We start from the raw sequence: 24,716 nt of genomic DNA, 5'->3' as shown, positions 1-24,716 counted from the left end.
GTACTTGGATATTGGGAGAAGGAGCAGCCTCTTCTAGAAGGCAGTCTTCCAATAAACGTTCAGGCTCAGTTAAATAAGGGAGGCAGAGAAGACATTCACAGAGGAAGTAGGATAAAGATGTGGTTCCAGAAGAGAAAGCCCAGGTAGGGTAGAGGCTTTTATTTGAAAATCCTAAGTTACCAATGCCCAAGATACAATCACCAGATTTACCTAATTACTTAGTTGACCTATCAGAAACTTAAAAACTAGAGTCATTGTGGGATAATGATTGCATAAAGCAAAATCTTGGTTTATTTTTATCACATGACAGTCCAGATTCATTTTTATCACATGACAGTCCAGATTCATTGTACCAAAAGCTGCCTTATGACCCAGAGTACATAGGAACGTTTCCTTTGTCGTTCTCCACTTTCTGCCTTCTCTGTGTGCTGACATTTACCTCATTTCTTCAAAGTAACATTATACATTTTTATGTAGTTCCTCACTATATCCCAAGGCACATTCCACTGAGTTCACCCAAATGGGAAATTAAAAATCTAAATTAGTGACTTAGAAATTTTCCAGGTTAAACTCATGGCAGCCATGTTCTATGGGGCTGAGTTGGGGCCTCAGACTCATTTGTCGACATGGGGCAGGTGAGTGGCCCCCTAGTTAGGCATGAGTTCTAGTTCGGTATGGTGAAGGATATTGTAATCAGCACTGCATTAAACTGTTGTGATTATTATATGGATGTTGCTGAGGCTGCAGTCCTTAATATCACAGTGTTCTAATTTTTTTTAGGAGCTGTAGACAAACTTCAAATGGGTCTTAAACAGAAAAGGCCATTTTTCTCCTGAGCCTCTGATTTGTTTTTCTTTGTAGACTCTCAGTCTTGTTACTCTCTATATGTCTCCTTTGTTACTCTTGCTTGGAAGTTCCAAGTGAAATGTGTGATCTGACTGTTGCAATTGTACAGAACATTCTACAGTCTCTAACAGGGCATTGGATGTGCTGAACTTTTCTCTAGCTTTGATTATATATTTACTTCACTTCCATTTCTTTATTTTCTTAATTTTTTATTGTGTTTATTGTATGTATTTCTCTAATGTACCTCAAATCCTGTTTTGGAATAAGGAAGGTCTTTAAATAAAGAAATAAACCTGAGCTCTATGTAGAAACAATTTCCTAGATACTTTGTTTTCAAATAGAGACCACCCACATCTTGAACTTATCATGCTAATGAAACTGAGAACTTGAAACACCGTTCACAAGAAACTTTCCCTTGGAGGCACCGGCAGCAGTGATTAGTTCTTGATGGGGACTGCCATATTGCTAAGTCTCTTTGGCTCATTTTTTTCCTCTTTGTCTCCTTCCCCTTTCATCTGTCATGGCCCTAGCCTCTCCCATCTTTATCCAGTCCTTCCTATGGTCCTAAAAGTTCCATTTCTCAAGAGTAGCTTTGGTTATATCTGCTTCCTGATAATAAATATATATATATATATATTCTTTAATGTTCTTTACTGCCCACAGGAAAAATGCCAAATTTTACTCATCCTTTTGTACTTAGGACCTAGCATAGACCTGGAATATAGTAGGCAGCTGATGAATGTTGAATGAACTGAATTGCATTACATAACATAATACGTATAAGGTAATAGTTTATGGCACAAAATGTTTATTTCTCAATCTCTTACCCTTTACACCTTACATGAACCACCTATCCCACTTCATCTCCCACAACTGTGACTTTAATCATCGCTGACTTATACTTTCATGCACAGAGCATAAAATTTTATACCTATGAAGCCTTCATCACGCTGTGATTTCTTTCTACAATATAATCTCTTTCTTACATGCATTATCTTTGCCTGAATCTAGAGAAAATAATATATACCCTTGGTGATATTGGTCCAAATCTTCTCTATTACAGGCCATACCTTTTATATTTAAATAATTTGACCTGGTTGGTTATTTCTGGCATCTTATATGCAATTACATGTTCTTTTTAACTGGCAAAGCTCCTTAAAATGAATTAAAACATACTTCTATTTATCGAGGTAAACATCCCTTCTTTCTAGTGTTCAAAATCATGAATAAATGATTAAGTGAAGATTAAACTTCTGGATTTGAATAGGTAGTTTTTATATACATGTAGCCACTTGCTTTGCTTTTTTCCCCCCATTAACTTGCCCCCTACAGGTAGTCTAAAACACATTTTAGAAAATTTCATAATCAAAAGAATGATGGATGATTTATTTATCTTATGAAAACTCAGCCCAAGGCTACTGACAGATTCAATTCTCCTATCCACTTCCACATAATTTTTAAAATGTGAATGCCAGGAATGGTGCTGTTGATGTTAATATCAGGACAAGGAAGAGAAGGTCTAGGTGTCTCTGGAGGAGTCTGTGGGGGAATAAACAAAGACACTTGTGCAATGTTGGAGATTTCTGACTTCAAGTTGACCTTATCAACAGCCTGAATAGCAATGAAGAGATCTGTGCCATTTTCAAAAGTGATGCTTTCTGGTTTAAACACAAAGACTTCCTCAGAGTTGGCCTCCTTTGGAATGAGATCAGTAGTGTTCACTTGAAATGATTCATTGAACTTGTCTCTGAGATCAAGGATATTTGTGCTTATTCCAATGATATACTTGTAAGCTGAAGGAAAAAAAAGGACGCAACTTGTAATTCTCAAGTCTTGAAGAAGTTTTAACTTAAAGTAGTATTAGAAACTGTATATCACCACCCCATAAAGTTCCAATGAATAAATGTAACTGGTAGTCCAATTTTACAAGTGTTAGTATCTTTTTACATTCTTGCTCATGTATCTCAACAGAAAGGTAAATGTAAAACTGGATGAGGCTTGGTCAGTGTTTCTGGGCATAGCAGCTGGTTAAGAGAGGAGGTTGTTTTATTATTTTATCTTTTTATTTATAGAGGAGTTTGCAGTACCAGTGCTTCTCACACTTTATTGTGCACACAAATCACCCAGAGTTTTTAAAATGTAGATTCTGGTTCAGTAGCGCTGGGGTGGGGCCTGAAGTGCTACAGTCTCTAACAAGCCTTCATGTGATGCCCACGCTGCAGTTCACAGACCATACCTTGAGAGGTTTCTTCCGAAGGATAGCTTTGCTCCATAGATATCTAAGCTCTATTTCTAGACCCCTCCAGGAGTCATTACTAAAAATGGAATTTATTAAAGGACACTTTGGCAAGATTTCAGGAAAAAAACTGAGGATTGCCTTTCCCTGGTTGAAACTTCTTATACCTAAAGTAGGCAAGTTTTTTTTTTTTTAATTCCAAACCTTTCATTTTAAAATCTTTTTTAAAAAATTAATTTTCTTATTGCAGTAACATTGGTTAATAACATTATATAAGTTTCAGGTGTACAACATAATAATTTGATATCTGTATGATCTATTGAGTGCTCACCACCAAAAGTCTAGTTTCCATCTGTTGTTATATTTGCTCCCTTAACCAATTTCACCCTTCCTCGAACCCCTTACATATCAGAGGGCATTCAAGATCCCTCCTGCCTCTGCCCTCCACAGGCAACAGAAAACACCTGCTTGCCTCACTCCCTTCTGCACCTCTGCTTAGCTGCTAAGCTCCTTTGCAGGGCCCACACCACATTAGGCTCACCTCTTCCGTGATCATAATCATCTCCAGGAGCTGTCCATGTTAGATTAATAAGTTTATCCCCTTGTACTTTTGCCTTCAGGTCAGTGATTTGACAAGGTGGAAAGAGATCAGGTATGGGAGCCTTTGGGACATTGGAAGCCACAAATGAACCTCCTGAGGATGTTCTGCTGAAACACACTTGCTTGCCTTGAAGATCATCCTTATTAATTTCAGGTCTTGGTGGATTCCATTTTATTTCACCTGCATTAAAACATTCCTCAGTATATGGTAAGCGACACCACTAAATGAGTATACTTCCTCTGTTTTGTTATTGAATTACCCTTTTCTAACTCTTCCTTTCCCCTTCTTTCCTCCCACACACAAAATTAGTTTTAACTATTAGGTGTAAAGATCCCAAATAAATTTGCATCAGATGGAAAAAGGCAAAGAAAGAATCATGGTTCTTTATCTCACAGACATTTCCTAAATATTTAGTAGAATAACTTTTATAATTTATTTTCATGACATTTGTCCTGGAATTGTTTATTTTTCCATCTTTTAGCCTATCCTTGTCTTACCTTTCCACAAGTTCAGTTTAAATACCTCTGTTTTAAAACTCTTCGCACTGCGTCAAGAAATCTCTCTCCCCTAAATAATACTGTGGGTTCAATTATCTTTTCTATTTATTTGCTAATTAATTATCTGTAACTTTAAGCATTGCCTTGATGCCTTGATTATTTATTCGGTGCACTTTTTCTCTTTCTCCATCTTTGTGTTTTATCTTTCTTATCTAATTTTAGTTTCTCATGACTGTTTCACATTAGGGGTTCTAAAATTTTATGCTTTTAAAAAAACTTCTCATTTTCTCAATAAATGCATGGAAACCTAGTTCTTGTAGCAAATTTATTTCCTCATAAACTCTACTTCTTTAGCTCTTAAAATTTTCACCTGTAAAGACAGATTGATCTTTGTACCCATTAATCTTGTCTTGGGCAAAGATAAAGTGGGTAAGTTAGCAGTTTCAGGGTTAGTATAAGATTTATCAATAAAGATTGCCTCTCTTGGTATGAAAGCTCATCAAGATATGGATGGAATAAAATGGCTTTCCAGTGCCAAGCCAGGTGGTACCACCATTAGTTATGTGGACCAATAACTTTTTTAGTCTCTGTTTCCCTGGAGATCTATAAAATTGGATAATTAGGAAAATGAGCTGTACTCAGTGTAAAACACTGAGCATAGACTACATATAGCCAGTAAACCAGTCCTGTCCTGCCTTCTTCCCCTCAAAAAAGCAGGAAAATGCGAATAAAATAAGCTGAAATATTTGAAAGAGGTTTGCAAGCAATGGTGTCTTTTAAAGCATTTTTTTTTCTATGAACACCTATGCATGAAGAGATACCAAATGTCTCAGAATCCTCCCTTTACTGAGCATATCCCTAAGAGTACAGTGGGAGGCTTCTTGGAGGAGTGGTTCTTACTACACATCAGTGCTAGGAAAAGAACTGCTTAGGGCATAGTGGAGATTGACTGAAAACAAGTCCTGGAACCTATGAGGACTCAGTCCGGGTACCAATTTTAGCTCTAGTCTGGGACAAGTGTTCATAACAAGAGTGGTGTAGGACTGTTTGTTTCTTGGAGCATAATTTTCCCACTTGCTTGCATATGGGATCAGTGTTCTGGCTGTTATTAGATTCATCTACTGGTCTGAGCAGGAGAGAGGAGGAAAAAGAAGTGGTGGCCTTATGGTGACATTGATGTAGATAAGAAGCCCTAAATTATTTTTTGATTCCATAGAAATGCCTATATGATTTGAAAGACCTTCATTGAAAAATGTTTATAATTTATTAACATTAATAAACATTTATTGAACACGATGTTTACCAGCAATGATTTATTAGGTATATTTCCTTGTTTATTGCTCATAACCATCCCACATGGTAATAACTATTATTATCTCTATCTCACAACTGAGAAAGTGAAGCACAAAGAGATTACCTAAAATAATTTATTTGATAGAGGGCTGGAATTTGAACTGAGGCGGCCAAAAGTAACATTCAATCTAATTTTCTTCATCCAGGGGCTACTTTGCCTCCTAGAGGACAATGGATGATGTCTGGAGACATTTTCATTATCATAACTGCAAGGGCCGCTTTTGATATCTACAGAGGCCAGGAACATTGCTAAACATCCTATACCGCATGGGACAGCTCCCACAACAAGTAATATGTGGCTCAAAAGGTCAATAGTGTCAAAGTTGAGAAACCCTGATTTAATCCTGCACCATTCTCCACACAGGCTTAAGGGTTTTCTCTTGATCCCAAGTCTTTTATTCAAGTCAGGTGGGTTATTACAGTTGACTTACCATTCTCAATCCAGCCAGGTATATACATGGCTCCATTTTGCTGGGGTATTTTCTTCTGTCTGGCCACGTTCACTCCTCCCAGAGCCCACACTTTTACACTGTATCTACCATTTGTATCATAAGCTGTAAAATACCTTGAATAGATACCGTCATCCTTAGTGGCATCAGCACCTTGAGAGGAAAATGAAGGAATTAATGGATGTCCTAAAAGTAATTGGGCACTTGTATATTTCCAACTCATATGTGGGTTAATAATTTTCAAAGCAAAGAGAATCTGGCATTATTTCCAAGAGACTTTATGATTTGATTATGTTAAGAATGAGGCCTACTTCTTCTTTTACGTGTCTATGTGTGTGTGTATAGTTTTATACGTGTACATCAGGAAGATACCTGAGTGTTGTCTTTCTTTTTGAAATCACAGATCATGTCATCTATCTCTATTACATCCAACATAGGATAAGTAAACTACTCAATAAGTATTTGTTGAACTGAATAGAATTGGTGTGTGTTACTGGGGAGAAGAAAATGTTATATGATTGCTTTTCAAAAATTTATGACTTCTCAGGGTAGATTTAGGTAGGAAATGTTTATTTCTAGAATTTGTTCTAATAAGATGACTTGCATCAAATATTATTGAATGTCAATCATAATTGAAAAATAAAAAATAATTTGGAACCCACAGGATAAAGGATTTTCTATTTTCATAACAATATAATTGATTTATTTAAAAAAATAATTTGCTCACAATATATGTAAGTCAAATCATTATGCTGTATGCCTTAAACTTATACAGCGCTGTATGCCAATTATATCTCAATGAAACTAGAAGGAAAAAATACTAAAAAAATTTACTTGTATCATGGTAAGTAGTCAAGTTCCTCCTAAAATGAAATGGAAAATTACTTTTCTCTTTTTCCCTGTTAGATTTTGTAAATACAAAAATAATAGGCAGGCTTTTCACTCTGGGGATGATAATATACAGTTTGCACAGATACAGGAGTAACATGTAATTGTACTTGACTCTATCCATGCTGCTTTCTAAATGTAAAAGCCTCAGTTTCTTCATTTGTACTATAGAGATAATATCTCAAGTGTGTGGTGAAGATAAAAATGAAATGTATATAGTCTTCACACAAAATACCTAACACTAAGAGCTATTAATTTTCCTTTTCTTTTCTTTATGGGGAATGTGGAATATCCTCTGACAACTCTCTAGAGTCTATGAGCCTTTTGAGCCAGAGCCACTAATGTGTTCGGGCTTTGCAGAAACTAAAGGTAGGCCCTTCTTTATGTATTCTAACATTTTGAAATATAGGAATTGTGGAGAGGCGGAGAGCTCTTCCAATCATACCCCAATGCTCGACTCTCTGCTTTTAAGTGTCCTCACCAGACCATGCCCTCCTGCTGTTTCCTGGTTGTTTCTTGGAAAACAAAGATATGTTTTCCAATTTCTTGGGTGGTTACCTGCTCCATTGTCCAATAATTCCAAGGTAACTGTTTTTCCATTCACTGATTCTATCAGAGCTGTGACACTGGCCCTGAGAATCGGCAAGACTCCTTGGTGAATCTTTGCATAAACAACCACAGGGCTAGGGAATTTCACTGTGTCTTTGGTCATTTTAGAGGTCACTGTAACTGGAGGCAAGGTGGTACTTGATGCACGGGAGGTGACAGTCAAAGTCAGGGTTTGTGAGCTTGCTTGCATACTGTAATTCCAAATGCCAACCTGACCAAAACAAATGGAGACATTTTTAGTTAGTAACTAGGTAACATATACCTGCCTTCAGTGCCTCCTATAGGAGGATCCAGATGATATAAACATGTTACAAGCATATCTAAGATGACTATTGATACTTCCTCCTCACCCCTGTCTTTAGTTCTCCCCTCCCAACTTCCACCCCTGACCCATGGATGTTGCCATTTCCCTTAAGAACTGGATCTCTGAAGGCGGGGTGTCTTCTCCCACATGATCGCAGGGTGTACCCGGGCTCCAGGCCCCCTGGAACACTTGGGTCCTGGTGCACCCAGGGTATGGTCCATGGCTCCACCTAGGGCACGAACCCAGGACCTTCTGTGTGTAAAGCATGTGTGCTAACCACTGCACTATGGCGCCAACCTGTTTAATGACACTTTTAGCCAAAGGAAACTTCAGTACATTTGAACTAACTACATGGTTTTTATTGTTAAGAAAATCCTAGTTAGTGAAAATGAAGTCTGAAAGCTCTGTCCTAATCATTATCTTGGTTTCTCAAGAGCAAGGTCAAATTAATCGGTTCCTGAAGTAGAAGAAATAGTTTTTATTATCCTGAAGCTTCAAGGATCATGTTGCATCTTGACTGCTATGTAATTTGAAGGTTCTACTTTTAGTACCTGGAGAAAATATCACCAATTTCCTTTCTCTTAATTTGCTGTGATATTAGTGATTTCCATTGGATGGAGATTTTTCCTTATTCTCTCTTTCTTTCAATCGACTCTCCTTAGCATTTAAAAAGTTACGATTACTCTATAAAAATTTTGTTTTATCTTGTCAAATTGTGAGAAGGAAGAAAACTAACTCCATACCTTGGCAGTGCCTGGGATTTGGAGGTAGGCCATTTTGGTCTGTGCGTCCACTGTAAAGCTATCTTGTCTCTTTCCACTGGGGTCCAGGAGAAGGATTTGGGGAGGCTGTGCTGTCCATGTGATGAGAAACAAAGTGTCGTTTCCCACAGTGCTGTCCACAATCACTGTGCCGTTCATCCACTCATTTTTCTGGAGGGTTAATCCTCTACTCACAAGCTGTTAAGGTATTTAGGATGTATTATGATCTAATTCTAAATTACCTTTTCGATTTTAGCTTCCACAATATTGATTCCTACTGTCCTCAAACTGATATCTATTAGAAGACAGGGTGGCCTGGTCATAGAGCCAGACTTCCTAGTTCATTCTATAGGTAGATTGTGAGTGTGCATATGGAGAAAGTAAAGGGCTCTTATATCTGATTCTTATGGCAGATAGGTAAATGAATCACACTCATTTCTGTCTCTCTCTTGCTGTTAGGTTTCTTAAATACAAAAACAATGGACAGAAATTGCCTGTGAACTTGTCCTTTTATCAATTTAATTACTTTTCTAAGATACATTTCTCCCATTTCCAAACTGGGCTCTTGAGTTTAATTTTCTAAATCTGAGCTAGGATAGCCCAAGTGAATATAATTGCTTTCTTCTTTGGCTGAATAAAAGCTATATCGATAGACCAGAAAGCCTGTTACTTCGAAATCTATCATTATTTGATGTTGACATCATATATTTCTTTACTTTTACCCAAACTTTCACAATAAAAGTTACAATTCACACAGGTACGAATGCTGATTGTTACTCTGTCTAGTTTAAAAATCCATGTAATTTTTGCAACTATTAGAGAAAAGCATTTTAAAATACACCTCTCTCTCTCTCTTTTTAATAGTACCAAAACTTTGTAAAGAAAATTTGATTTTCTTGAAGCTTTAGCATCAGAAGGGCCTATGGAAATTTGCTATTTCATATCTGACTGAGAAACTGAGACCCAGAGGGGTGAAGTTCTTTGCTCATGACAGAGTTAATGGTAAACCCAGGAACAAGATCCATGTGTCTGGACTGACACCATAGGCTTTTCACAGTACAAAGAATTTTCCATTCATTATATGAAAACCTTGGCCAATATCAGAGATTTGAGATAATGGAAAAACAGAGCAAGTAATCCCTGAACACTTGTTCCAGAACATTTGTATTGAGCTGATCTACTTTGATGAAAATTCTGAGCCAATTATATTGCTATGGGTGCTTGTCAACAGATGTTAAAAAAAGAATTCTCGGACCTATTATATTTTATGTTTCTGGTTTTTATGAGGAAGTCACTTAGTATTGTTTCCAAACAAATAAACATTTATTGCCTTGTTTCAACGAGTAGTGTTGCTTTTCAGGAATAATGTCTAATATCAGGCTGAAACTTCTATTTTAATTTTAACTCAGTACCAGGAGAATGTAGAATTTAAAAAACTTTTAACCATTAAACTCTCCATCTTGGCTACAATTATTTATAACATGAAAAACCAAAGAGGAAGAACTCTGACCTGGATGGAGCGCTGGAAGACAGCTCCATTGCCTGACGAAAGGGCCCCAAAAGCATCCATAAGGCCGTTGTTCTGAGCCTCATCTGAAGCATATGTCTGTAAACCTCCTAAGATGCAAGTACATTATCAGAAGTTATTTTCTAGAAAGCAAGTATTTGTAACATTTTAGCTATTATTAAGGTAGTAGAATACACAAAATAAATATTTTATTGTGTTATTATAGTATTAATAGATCAATATCAAATAGGTGTTTAATTAACTCAGAAGTTGATACTAGTTTTTTAATCCTACTAAATAATAGCTTCAGCAACATCTCAGTCTTATAAGCTTCATGTTTTAAAGATCATGTACTTTTACATGAGGAAATTCATTAAGCTTTACTTTAACCCTATTGATTTATTTTTATTTTAGACATAATTTTAACAAGCTCGATTTTTGAATTTTCTCCTAAATCAGAAAAGATATACATGTGCAACAGCAAGATATAACAGCTGACAAGAAATAGTTACAGAAAAGCATAATATGTAGTAAAAATGAGATTATATACCAGGCCTTGGAGTCCTGGGCTATTTAGAACAGATGTAACTGAGATAGTTGATGTGAAAGCACTTTTAAACTATTTAATGCCATTGAAAGTCAAAGAAAATTATTTGGGTGATGCTCCTGTTACTGTACCTAGATCCCCTTATGTGAGTGTGTCTCTCCTCAGCTGCTGTTAGTTGCTAATGGCATTTAGCTACCTCTTTTTCCAGAGAATTGCCTTACCAAAAGGAGCCATCCAAACTAGAGATATAACATGACTCCTCACCTCTGCCCTTCCCTGACAGTCCACAGCCATCCTTCCCCCTTGCCTTCTCTCTTGCCTCAAGATTGGGCCAAATTTGTGATGCAGTTCCACATCCAGAGCCCCCTGTGGGGTCAGGCTTCAGCTAGACTCGAAGTCTAATCAGCATCTGTGCCTAGTTCCTTCTTCTGCCCTATCCTTCTCCCCTCCTTCCCTTTCTCCTGAGAGTTCTCGCTTTATAAATCACATGCACCCAAGTCCCTGTCTCAAGCTCTGTTTCTAGGAAACCAAGCCTAGGACAGCTGGTATCAGGAACAAAGAGTCATGTCATGTTAGCTGCCTCAAAAGAAAACTCAGCATAATAATTGATATCCATAATACTGGCCCTAAGTGAAAAATATACATAAAATAAATTGTGCCCACCTATTCTGCTAAAGAAGCCAGGGACATACGGGATCTCTTTCAACCATATGTCCTATTTTTATGTCTTATGATCTATTTTAACAACAGTGTATGAGTTAGAAGCAGGATATATTAATGTTCTACAGAGAAAGTGCATTATATTCTACATTTTCAGAGTGACCTTACGCATGGTTCAGCAGGCCCTGTGACCTCCTTCTGCTACTCCTTAAAAGTCCCAACTCAAATGTCAACTTTCTAGATGCTTCTTTTTCCCCAGATAGAACTAAAGTCTCCTTCTTTGTGCCTCATTGTACTTTCTATTGCTAATTGAACACTTGTAACAAGGTATTATGTAGTTAGTGGCTTATCATCTGTCTCTCCTGGGTCTCTTGACCAGCTACTCTGGAAGTGAATAGTTCCTGGCTAATCTATTAGATTCCTTCAAGTCTTTATAAAGTTCCCAGGAAGAGAGTCCCAAGTCCTCAGGTCCCATCTTCTCCAGACTGCCCTAGTCCTAGAACCGAGGCTTTAAAATAAATGGGTGAAGTAGGTTATAATGGTTATTTAGGGGTAAGGGCAGCCAGGTGGGCAATGAGATTTACCCTTCTCTCTCTCTAACCTACCCTTCTCCTACTCCCCAGTTCACTGGAGTGCACAGTCCAGCGGAACTTAGTTGAGTGTCCCTCACCTGTCATTTTAGAGAGCTCCTCTAGTTCTTGTGCAGCAGAGGGCCCCAGGGCAACTGTGTGGATGATGGCCCCACTCTGTTTCACCTCATTAAAGCACGCACTTATAGTGTTGTCTTCCCCATCAGTCAGTAGCACGATTTCAGATCCATCTGTTGGGTATTTCTTCTTAATCACCTAAAGGCATAATTCAGAGCATGAGTTAACCGACTCGGGGAGGTGGGGCGGTGGGGGGAGGGGAGAGCAGGGTGTCAAGGTGTTTGTGAAAACTGCATTTATAGAGAGCAAGAAAGGAAATTCCAAAGGAAATAAACAAAAGTGTCTGGGAATGGTCAAAAATCTCTTTGTTTTGAAATGATGTAATTTTACACCAGCAACATTCACAGAAGGCAATGTGGTCTTTTCTCTTGGCTACCCTGCTGTGGAGAGGGCTTTATAAAGTGGGATGCAGGGCAGTTCCAGGGATGGGCAGCACTGGGAAAGCAGCAAAGAAGGTTTTTCTAGTTTCCTTCCCATGATCTCTCCTTAACAGGCTTTCAGAGGTTCCCAGATGCCTTCAGAAACTCCCATTATTGAATGGGAATAATATTTGGGGAATGTTAAACCCAGGACGGATTTTAGCTTATATGATATTCAGCAGCCTGACCATATCTACTGGCATTAGTTCTGATTGGTCAGTGCTTAGCTCACATAAGTTCTTAAAAATTTTAATATCCTTCCCGATTAAAGCAAACACATTTTGTTCTTATCAATCTCAGTTCTTATTTGTCCTATGACACCTATGTCTCAACTATTCCTGCTAGACATAGACTATAGTTTTTCACATGGTGTAGAGAGGACACTCTTCTGCCAATGTCAGATGAGACTGTGATGCAAGGAAAATTAGATAAAATAATAGTATTATCCACTTTAGGGCAAGAGTCTACTCTTCCCCTAAAAAGAGTGAAGAAAAAGAGCCAGAAGTAGAGGAAATAAGTGATCAATAACCACCCCTTTCTGGACCAGACTCTCAGAAAGGGAAGGTATCTTAAGTAGGTTAAAATGAAAGCTGAGAGCAGAGATTTCTGCTCCACTCTGAACCTGAGAGCGGGCTGCTACACAAGGGAAGAGGTAAGAACCGTGAAGGAGCCCAGAGCCCAGGAACCTGCCAGCTGTGGCTGTGTCCTTGATCTGACCAAGCCAAGGCCCTAAGAAGCCAGAGTTAAGGCTTAAGTTGGATTCCCTTTTCTTACTCCCCATCACTGCTATGTTTCATGGAAAACACGCAGAAGTTCCCACATATTCCATTAGGGAGACAGAAGACAGCTGACTTGAGAATCAGCAGGCAAGAGAAGAGATCATCTTGCTATAAAGGCTGACGGGTATACAGCCTTCCTTGGGGACTGGATGGAGAATATGGGCGTGCTCAGGGCGCTGCTCCAACTGTGAGAGCCAGAGTGAGGCCGAGTTAGCCAGGGAGGATCAGTAGGCCCTGAACAAGCCAAGAGAACAAACAAAGTTTCAGTGGCCACATCTCAGAAGACACCACCGCCAGGAGCTCAGACAGACCTGATCAGGGTCCTATAGCAGAGACCAGTGGGAATCTTGAGGACAGTGTAGGATCCAAGGACCTTTACCTCATCACGCCAAAGTCACCCACAAGTTTCTCCCACCCCAAACCCAAACTCTATTGTGCAGGAGGAAAACCTAAATTTCAGTTGTATCTCTCACACTTTCTCACCCATCTGAATGGAAAATACAAAACCAGATGTTCTCTCTTCACCACCATGCCATCTGGCATTAGTCATCTTCCCTAGGGTTTTGCATAACGGAAGTGTAGTATGACATGTCAGTGATTTCACTGTCAGTTTCCCACCCTCATTTGCTTTTTAACTCAAAATTTGAATAAGGAGCAGAGACAAGAGACCCCAGATACACGTAGGCACCTGGTGAAAGGTTTTGCAGCTGACTGTCTACACAATAGAAACCACATTTAGGAAACTGGTTTTCAAGATGGAATAAAAGGACCAAAGAGACAGACTGCATTCAAAGGAATGACTGAGTCTGTTGTTCACGTGCAACAGTTCTAGCTAGAAACTAAATATTCCTGCTGGTGCTTGGAAATTTGGAACAGCCCCATAGATATGTTGTGCCCACAGCAGGCAGAGGACAGACCAGCCCAAGATATTGCAGAGATTCTGAGACAGCTTCTTTCAGCCTCTTATCCTTTGTTTCATGGGGCTAAATGGCCTCTAAATAAATATAGAATATTGTATTCTGTATTTAGAGCAAATAAGCATTAGGTACAATCGAACAACTAAATTCAATTTTATTTATTTAGAATGTTCTGTATAAAAGATATTGTGCTAGCAGCCTGGTAAGAAGATAAGTCCTATTCCTAAAGAAGATTTGCTTTAGTAAAGCACGTGATTAGAAAATAAGAGAGAAGAGCCTAGAAATCGTCAGAGATTCTGTTTTTACAAAGATTATAGGATTCAGAGAGAGATTCTATGCGGTTGAAAGGATCAAGAAAGATGTCAAGAAGTAAGTGATGTCTGTGCGGATCTTTAAAAAATGAGTGTGGTTTGAGGTACACAGGAGGGAGGAGAAAGTACTCTAATGGGGAGGTGGCCTGGCAAAGGTGTGGAAGTTCTGAAGGAGAGGTGATCTAATTTGTTTTAACGTAGGATACCTAGAAGAGAGTCCCTGGTACTTAAGCCTGGAAAGGTAGGTAGAGGCTATACTATGAAAGATTTAAATATTAGATAGAGAAATTTTTACTTGACTTTGTTGAAAATGGCAAGATATTGATATCTAATTAGAGGGATGATATGATTGGATGGTCAGGTGAGATATTTGGATATATCCTCAATACAATTATAGTTACAGTTTCTAAGGCCTCCTCCTTTAATAAAGAACCGAAAGGAGGGCCTCTATGCACCCAGAAGTTTAACCATAACTTCAGAGCTCATTCTTTTCTCTCATAGAATATACTCTCTTATATCCCCATGTACTTTCCTTCATTGCACTACTTACAGTTTATACACTTATCCGTGTTCTATGTGGTTAATGTATGTGGTTAATGTATCTCCCAAATGAGATTATAAGCTCTGTGGAAGGAGGTGTGGTGTCTTTTGGACCCTCATGGTATTCATAATGCCTCACACAGTGCCTGGCCTATAGAAGACGCACCATGAATACTTTGAACACAGAAAAACATGAATGCGCAGAAGCAGAAAAAGCACGAATGGATTAGTAAACAATATAGCTTTGGGAGCCCGTGTCTTTGCATCATTTGAACCATTGCTCTGCCTTTGGTTGTCTAGTTCAACTAGACATTAGGCATGTTTGGAAACACTGGAAAGGGGAATTTCTTAGGAAACATTAAACCGTAAACATTGGCAAACTACAACAAGGGAACTTGTCTCACGGTAAATGCTGATCGGAGCCCACTGCAGATGGATGTTCCTCCTGAGGCCGCTGTGGGTAACTTTGTGGTGAGTGTGTTCCTTTCGGCGCCACTTTTTATCTGTATGAGTTCACTTCTTACATAGGCAGCACTGTCAAATGTCACCATCCCAACCCAGGACCCTTGCTCAACTGTCTGCAGCAGGAAAAGTCTGCCTGCTTGGTTCAGTCGTTTTAGGCGGTCATCAATCTGGAGAAGCAGAAGAAAAGCAGTCAGGATGGGTTTAGGTGGCAGACAATAACAGAATAAACTAAAGGGAATTCAGAAGTGGTTGCCTCAATGTGGAGAAAATGCTAACAAAGCTTACTCAAGGCATATGTTTCTACGGAGGAAATATTCCTCTTTCTAATTAGTAGCATTTTGGGGGAAAATTTTAGGGCTTTTGTAAAAATAGCCTTAAAAGATAAAGCCAGATTAGGCTTTAGTTCAATCATTAGTTTAATGATTTAATAATAGTTTTATAGACCTATATATTGTCAGTGAAAACAAATGTTAAGACTATGTAATTTATTCGATCTTTGTTCATAAATTGAAAGCTAAATTAATTTGCAAAATGAGACACTTTATGCTGAATGTTTGTTGAATAAAGCAGCAGTAGGCATATTTGATGGCATTGTTAGTGTTGCACTGTCTGATTCTCTGTGTTGTGTTTACTCCCAGGAGTCCCAAACTGTGGCCCAGATTATATTGTACACAAATGTGAGACCAGAACCCAGAAGACCAAGACTCGTTGCACATACCGTCATACTTCCAGACTTATCAAGGACTAAGCACACAATTCTTTGTCCGATCTGCAGCAATGAGAAGGTGGGTTTAGGTGGCTGTGTCGTCATAGGAGTGGTCGTCTTGAAGTCCTCAGAATCGCGAATCACTTCCCATGTGCTTCGGAGATTGCATTTTTGGTTTTGCATGTTTGGGGCTTCTTTATTGTGGTTTTTTTCTGTACAGAAGCTGACCACCTGAAATTGTCAATAAAATGATATAGATAACAGTGAACTAATGTTAAAAATCTTTAATGGTTTGATTAACTTACAATATTTTAATCGCTTGCTCTCTTCCCCAGCCTGCTTTACTAATCCATAATCTTGGCTCAATCCCATAATCAAACACTGCTACAGAAAATCATAGTCGTAATTCAGAATTTCTATCTTAAATCATGTTTTCAACTTTGTTGGACCCTTAGAGCTTCTCAGTAACCATTTACCTGCTTTTGGCTTCCCTCCTACTTCTCAAATTTGCAATTTTGAGCCATCACCACTATCTTCAAGACACCCACATCTCAACATTTCTCTCTGGGTACCACCTCATCTCTCCATCCCATCTTTTACTTCTCACTCACTTCCTTACTTCCCATTCACTTACCAACATCTTACATTCCAACTTTCCACACCCAACATTCCAGCTCTCTCTAAAATCCACTCGGGTGTCCCACAGGCTCCTCAAACTTCACATGTTCAGAATTGAACTCATGACCTTTCCTCCAACTCTGCTCCTCCTCTTCATGTATTTCCGAAATTGATGTCACACTATCCACACAGTCACCTAAATCAGGAAACTGGGAGTTTCCCTACCTTCTTCCCTCTATAAAATAACCAAGATCAATACATTTTGCTGTCTCTCCAGTTCATCATCTTTTTTCTCTTTCTCTAGTGGAATCTTCATCACTCAAGCCCTCATGGTCCCTACCTCAGGCTATTGCAGTTTTCTACCTGATTTTTTCATCTTGCTTCCCCTTCCGCTGGTCCATTCCACAACTGCAAGAGGCATCTTCCTTCTTACACCTGTATTTAAGACCCTTTGGTCGTTCTTCATCACTTACATCCTGCAATCTGTACTACTTCACACGGCAAACAGCAATCTACATGACTCGGATTTTTGCTTCACTCTCCATCCTCACTCTGGCTGTGTAGTCCAAGTCTCTGATTTTCCCCACCGTAGTCTTGCTTGATTGTTTTATTTCTCTATGACTTTGCTCACGATTCTCATTCTCTCAAGGAGTTCCTCTTCCTCTGTCTTCTGCATTGTGAACTTTACCTTCATTTTTCAGCCAAAGGGTCATTTTCAAAATATTTTCTCATTTTCTACCCTTCCCTCAAAGAGCTTTCACTCAATCCTATGGCCTCACAGTACCCTATAAAAATTTCAGTAAGACCCCTTTAACATTGTAGTACACTCACTAAGCTGTCAATCCACCTATGCCAGAAACTTGTCCCAGTAAATTTTACTTCTTCACAACTTAGTCTAGTGTCTGACACATAATAAAAGCTCAATATGTTATTTTTGAGTAACCTTAATCAATCTGCATATCAGTTTTTTTTCAAAGTCTACAAAATTCAAGAATTACATAAGAATATGTGCAGTAGGATCAAAACTAACACAGCCAATAAGTGATCATTTCTTCCCCTTTCTTAAGCATTTATATCGCTAGCATTGGGGGTTTTAAAAAGAGGCATAGTATACGAAGAAGGTATAACCTAGTCTCTCCTCTCAGTGACTTTCGAGTATTATCATTCAATTAAAAATCTTAAATATTTGGAATTCTAGTAATTTAGAAAATAATTAGCTATAAAACATTTATTTTTCTCTTTGCATTTTTCAGAACATTTTGACAGTGTCTCCATATTATCATTATGACTACTTTTTAGCAAGAGAATCTGAAAAAAATTTGTGTAAACCCGAGGCAGAATTTTACAAAATTTGCTGTGCATAAAATTTAATTATGTAATTAACTTAAAACATATATTCTGGGCCCCCTCTTGAGAGTTTCTGAATAAGTCTGGAAATGGACTACAAAGCCAGACTGAAGGATGGGTCTGGAACCAGGGCACGCGACATTTTTAAAACTTGTGCCACATTATTATTGATAGACTCTTGCAGGTTACTTCACCCTCTACTCAAAAAGGAAAACATAATTTATGTAGACTGGAAGATAAGAGGGACTCCACATTAACGTCAGTTAACTGATGCATTTAATCTTTATGCAAATTTACTGATGTGTTTATATATATATATATAAAATATCAATCAATCTATCTATATATATATGTGTATATATATATATCATTAATAAGGATAACTTGTCAAAGGTATCTTATGGCCAGTTGGTCATTTAAAAAACATTAAGAAATATTTTAAAACTATTTAAAGCTATTAAAACTGTGTACAAACTCCATAAGGGAACCAGCACCCTTAAAATGATAGAAAATTTCACCTAATGACCAAAAGCAAATATACAGTCTAAAAAGAGATCTCTGAAAGTTAAATTAAAGATTATTAATCATGTCCTTATTGACTAATTCAAAGAAGTGCCTGATCCTCCTGGATAAATTTCTCATTTAACCCAAAATTTTTGTGCTTGTCTGCCTTTAAAAATATTTGAAGTAATTCTAAGCACTTAAATTGTAAGCTAGTTGGAGGTAGATGGTGGAGAAGCAAGACCGGACTTAAAGATGGGGGAAGGGAAAGATAGGACTTTATCCCTGATTTTGTTCTCCTAGCTTGTGCCACAGAGAATCAGCTGCTCGCTGATGAGTTCCTAAAATTTGATCCTCTCTTGCAGCATCTGGGGATAAAAAAAAATCTCATTAAATTCTTAAGTGTCAAGAAAAATAAAAGAGGGTACTTACAGAATTAATACTTTGTGAAAACATTATAGAAGCCTTCTCCGTCTGTTCTTTATCAGGTATGAACTCACATTCTTTTTCATACCGCCCTGTTCCTCTGTTAGGTCTGCATGGTGTGGTAACACAGCTGCCGCCCTGACACTTATTTACTGCATTTTTACCAGTAATAGCTGCTGAACATCTGAAAATATATTAAGGTTAGATTTTAGATGATATATTCATTTCAAGACTCGGTCAGTTTCCTCGGATGGCCTTCTTTGATTTCCTCTCACAATTCAAGAAACAAGTACATCCCCTTAAATAGCAAAATTATTAAGTTTTCATCAGAGTCATTTCTGTATGAAAGAAAATATTTGAGAGGTTCCAAAAATGGTATCGGAATTTGTTTCTATGCAGCAGAAAAGCTATGTCTGTCTTATGGCTACTGTTAGAATTAATAAGAATCAAAGTCCTGAGACACATCCTAGTCTAGTCCCCTCATCCTTGGAAATCAGGAGTCCTCTTTTGTTTTCCTTAAAAGGCTAGCTGACATTTCTTTTTTTTTTTTTTTTCTAATTAGTTTGTCATACAGTTTTATATGTTTATAGGTATTTCAGATTTTTCTTTATATTATATATATATGAGATTTGTTGCTAACATAAATGGAACGATTTTCCCCCACATCTTATTTTTTAGTATATAGATAATATATTAACACTAGAAAATTTAGGAAATATAAAGAAAAGAAAAAACTATGTTCCACGATTAGCAATAAACTACTGTTAACATGCTGAAGCATTTGCTTCTCTATGTATCAGCATAGTATGACACATACAGCTTTGCTTCATGCTTTTAAACAACTTAGTATGTTAGTATAATTAAAATTTTAATATATTATTATAATTCATATGATTCCTTCAGAATGTGATTTTAATAATTTCGTGTTTGACACTATAATATAAATTTACTAAATTTATTTAATTTGATTTCTTCACCACTTGTCAGTAATAAAAATAAAACGTCAATGAATAAATAAAATTTCACATGAAATTTTGACTCCGTTTCCAGTTTTCCTATATGATTGTTTTCTGGACTAAATGATCACATCTAAAAGTCTGAATATTTTAAAGACTGTTAACAGAGCTTATTCTATCATTCCCCTTAAAATGAGTTTTTAAACCTGAAATTATTGGATCATGAAATACAAAATATTTTAGAGATTTGATATATGTGTTACCAAATTGCTTTTCAGAAAAATTGGACCAATTTATTCTTCTAACAACCCTCTGTGGGAGCTTTCATCCCACCGACAGTAATTTAGTAGGTAATAAATGATTCTCATCTGTGTCAATTTGCATGTTTTTGATTACCAGTGTCTAAACATTTTTACATGTGTATCATACATTTTTATTTCTTCTTTTCTGAATTATTTATTCTTCTCCCATGTCTATTTCTTTATTATATTATTGTTGTTTTTCTACTGGCTTTCAAAAGTTCTTCATGTTTAATAATGGTAAGCTTTAAAAAAGCTCTTTTTAAAAATTTTTGCAAATATTTTTGGTTTTTTTTTTACCTTTTTATTTAGTTTATGTTTGATTTGTGTGCAACAAAATTTTTAATTAATATGTAGCCAAATGTATTATTCTTTGGTTACATCAATTTCCAATTCTTGACTGGATAGAAAGACCTTCATTATATAGAAGTGTGATATCTATTAATAGTCTTTTAGTTGTCATTATGGTTTTGATTTTTATATTTAATGAGTCTATCCATTTGGAAGAGAAACTGTTAATGTTTTCCCTCTCACAGCTGAAAATTGTCCTAATATCTTGAGATCCTTCTTTTCCTCATAGATCTGTAATCCTAGCTGTATTAAATAGTAAACCATTATATATATATATATATATATATATATATATATACACACATATATAGATAGATAGATAGATCTGTCAGTTCACATAGTTTTAAATAGTTTTATTATATATTTAAAGTGGAATAAGTAAAAATCCCCTTTATTACTATTCTTTTTCAAAAATGTTCTTAGCTACTATCTACTGAATGAATTTTGGAATTTTAAATATGAGATATAAATGAATGTACTTTTGACTAGTTTCATAAAACTTATAAATTAATTTGGGTTGCATTTACATCTTTCACGAATTGAAAATCTCACAATTTATTTTGATTTTCTTTTAAATCCTTTAGAAGGATTTTATAATTTTCTTAAAATATGACTTTCATATTTCATAATTCATTATACCTTTAATTACTATCTTGAATGGAGTATCTTTCAATTATATTTTTGAACTAGTTATTGGTAATATAGAGGAAAGAAATTTGAATATTCATTTTGTATCTAGTCACCTTATTGACCTCCCTTTTCTATTTATTTCCTCGGGTTTTCTAAGTGGACCACGTATCATCTGCATAAAAGCAATTTTCTCTTTTCCTTTCTAGTAGCTGCTTTTTTTTTTTTTTTTGGTTTTACATCCCCACTTTCCTATGTAATTGCATTGACTACAACTTTCTAAACAATGTTAAATAACTGTGCTAATTACAGCCATCTTTGTGTTATTCCTGCTAATGTCTCTAGTATTTCTCTATTAAATATGAGATAGGCTGTTGGCTTTCAAGTAATGTTCTGTATCATATTAAGGAAGTAACCTTCTATTGGGTGAACTACTGTCATTTTTGTGATTGCTTCTAGGCCTTAAAATAATTTTAAAAATTGGAAGAAGCAATAAATACTATTAATATGTTACAATAAAATTTCTCTTTAAGAGACATAGTAATTATGCCAACTTTGCTAATATTATCTGTAGAAGAACATGATGTATACATAGATATTTCTAGAATATCTCTAGAAAGGGATATGTATTAATCAGCTTTTTTCTTGAGGGAATATACAGTCTCTAACTATATGGTAGCTTAGAAAAGAGGAGTGGGAAAGGTAAATGTCAGGTTCAGAGTGGCATCCATTGGCTGAGATTTGAGAGGTATGTTTAACATATGATCACATCAGGGAAGTGACCTTGGTGTGGACTTCGTAATGCATAGAGAACAAGCCAAAGGGATCTTGTACAGTATGCATGGCTCTAGAAGGTACATAGTGTCTATGCCTGAAATGATATAACAATGAGGAAAAATATAATGGAAGTGAACCAAATTGACAGAGTTTGAATGTAGTGAAGAAAGAGAGCAGTGGAGAGCAGTAATGTTCCTTTGAGAAAGTGGGAAGCCAAGGCTGAGCTCTGAGCCCAGTGCGACTCCCCTTAAAAACCAGTACCAAGTGAAGATGGTAACCACACATCTCCTTAAAGAGCCATCAGGCAAGCAGAAGTGGAAGCAAAAGTGGAGAGGGGTGGTGTCCCAACTTCTAGTCTTTAAAAGGAGGTGTTTTTTTAACTGAGGCATAAATGTGCAAGGTAATCAAATCCTTTTTGAGAATCTATTGGAATAGTCATTTATTTTTCTTCTTTACTCAATATACTATATTAATTATTTACCTTATATCACAGAATTTTCAGATTTATGGAAGACATCCTACCTGGCACCATTGTGCTTGTTAATCCTTTAATTCTGCCAGATGTCATTTACCGTTCTCTTATTTAAAATCTGTACAGAAAGCTGTATCTACAGATTTTTTTTTTCATGCCATCTGTCAGGTTTTAGAATCTGAGTTGTGCTAGCTTTTAAAAATAAATTGGAAAGTTTCCTATCTTTTATGTTTGTACTTAAGCAGTTTATGTTCACTGAAACTGTTGGTTGCAAGAATTCCCCCATAAAATAATGGCAGCCAAGAGTACTTTCCAAGTGTTCAGTTCGCTTTCTCCTGATGCCACACAGGGTTTAATTCAAATTGGGAGAAGTTTTTTGTTTTAATATTTGGATTGTTTTTTAGGTAAGTTCCACAATCCCTCCCAGGCCATGCATTCTGACAAAGTCCACACAGATATCAATCTGCCCTCAAGGCACTGAAGAGCCACCATTAGCTTTGTTTATGTCACTGATTCTGATATAGAAAGATGGAGTCACTGAACATAGCACCTGTGAGTTTTTTTTATAGTCGTACACACAAAGAGGCAAACGATTTGTAGCTGCAGAGTAGAGAATTCAGCTATTTGAAATACTTGCGAACTGAACAAAAGTGGTAGTTTTGTGGAAATCTGAAACAGGAGGCACAATGAATGAGAGAGAATAAGACAGAAGACTGACATTTTTAAAGTGATCAAGAAAAAGTTGGTTGTGTTTTAAAATAGTTTGGGAAAAGTTGTCGAAACATCCATACCTTACTGCTTTGTTTTTCCCATTAGATAAGTAGAATTTCTGGTCATTATTGTACTCATTGAAGACTCCCCATCGTAGATGAGCCCATTCATGGACAAACACCCTTCCTGCAAGAAAATAGTTTAAACACCTGATTACAATAAGAATAGTAAAATTACCTCGGCACACTGAGAGAAAGTAATTCTTCTGAACTTTTATTATGCTTTTTATGTTAACTCTTTAGAGTTTTGATTTCCTTAGAAAGGAAAATCTAATATGACAAATGTACATTTCTGAAAAATATGACTACTTATTTTGGCTCACCTAATGCTAATGAGGTACCTAGTAAATGCCAGGAAGTTATTCATACAAAGATGAAACAATCGCCCTGTCCTCACATAGCTAGCTCATGGTCTAATGGACGACACACACCATCAGATAACTAAAATCCTTAGTGGTGCTAGTGTAATGACAGAGGTCAGCACACACTACTATGGGAGTTGGAGGCATCGATAGGGCAGCCAGGGCAGCACCCCCATAGGACCTTCTCCCTCATGACTCATTTCTGGTTAAACTTCAAGGACTGCTGACTCTACCTCTGCTTTTTGGCTCTGATCTATTCTCATCTTTCCAGTCTTATTACCACTTACTCCTGAATTGCAATAGCCACCCAACTGCCTGCCTTGTTTCTAGTCTTCAATGGCTCCACTATGGTGTTTCAGGGTTAAGTCTGGCTCCTTAACATGGCATATAAGGTCCCTGATGATTCATGCTCTGCTTCTCTCTGCAGCCATATTTCTTGCTGTTCTTCACCTACTTCCAAAACTCTATAATCACAATGAATTCTTGAACTCCTTTTACTTTCTAGAGTCACACCATATTCTTTCTCATCTCTGGTCCTTTTCATATCTATTTTTTTTCTGCTTCGAATACTCTCTATTTATATCTGCCTGGATAAATGCTACTCTTCTATCAAAATCCAGCTTAGATCCACCTAGAAGCCCTGCCCAGACTAGGCCAGGTACCCGTCCTTTATAATATCATTATATTGCATGAATTATCATGTGATATTATCATTGCTGCTTACTTGCTAGTCTCTTACACTTGTCTCCATGAGGACAGGCACCATGGCTTCCTCATTGTCATGTCTGGGCATATAGTGTCTAGAACTTAATAGGCACTCCGTGAGTGTTAAATTTGGATGAATTAGTGACTAATGTACACCTCAGTTTTTCTGGAATGTAAATTCCTAGGTAGACTGAATTTGGAGGGTTAGGTAAAAGAGTACATACTGAGGAAGCTCTAGTATCTCACACTAAGGAATTTAGACTTTATTCTGTAAGTGCTAGGGAATAGTTGACAGGCTCCTAAAAGGAAGGGAAGGTTGTGAGGGAGCGGGAGTGGAGTCATAGTACATAAAGGAGAGATTATATAGGAATGACATGTGGTGACTACAATGGCTGGAGTGGGT

The 24,716-nt window shown here is 37.0% G+C and overlaps 1 protein-coding gene across 1 annotated transcript in view; it reads right to left on the bottom strand.

The window, feature by feature from the left end:
• Positions 1-2,218: 2,218 nt before the first annotated feature.
• Positions 2,219-24,716, bottom strand: part of CLCA1 (chloride channel accessory 1) — a 28,751-nt gene continuing 6,253 nt past the window's right edge. The window contains exons 4-14 of the mRNA XM_016148524.2: positions 23,268-23,373; positions 19,001-19,178; positions 16,115-16,333; positions 15,336-15,563; positions 11,929-12,103; positions 10,055-10,161; positions 8,527-8,742; positions 7,429-7,690; positions 5,965-6,135; positions 3,624-3,863; positions 2,219-2,639 (exon numbers count right to left, since the gene is read on the bottom strand). Coding sequence (XP_016004010.2) covers positions 2,251-2,639; positions 3,624-3,863; positions 5,965-6,135; positions 7,429-7,690; positions 8,527-8,742; positions 10,055-10,161; positions 11,929-12,103; positions 15,336-15,563; positions 16,115-16,333; positions 19,001-19,178; positions 23,268-23,373 — 2,291 coding nt within the window. The 3' untranslated portion in view covers positions 2,219-2,250. The remainder of the gene's footprint in view (positions 2,640-3,623; positions 3,864-5,964; positions 6,136-7,428; positions 7,691-8,526; positions 8,743-10,054; positions 10,162-11,928; positions 12,104-15,335; positions 15,564-16,114; positions 16,334-19,000; positions 19,179-23,267; positions 23,374-24,716) is intronic.

This window comes from Rousettus aegyptiacus, unplaced genomic scaffold (genome assembly GCF_014176215.1).
Source record: "Rousettus aegyptiacus isolate mRouAeg1 unplaced genomic scaffold, mRouAeg1.p scaffold_m13_p_1, whole genome shotgun sequence".
NCBI classification, from domain to species: domain Eukaryota; kingdom Metazoa; phylum Chordata; class Mammalia; order Chiroptera; family Pteropodidae; genus Rousettus; species Rousettus aegyptiacus.
The sequence above is the reverse complement of the archived record's forward strand: the minus strand, read 5'-3'. Positions and strand labels throughout refer to the sequence as shown.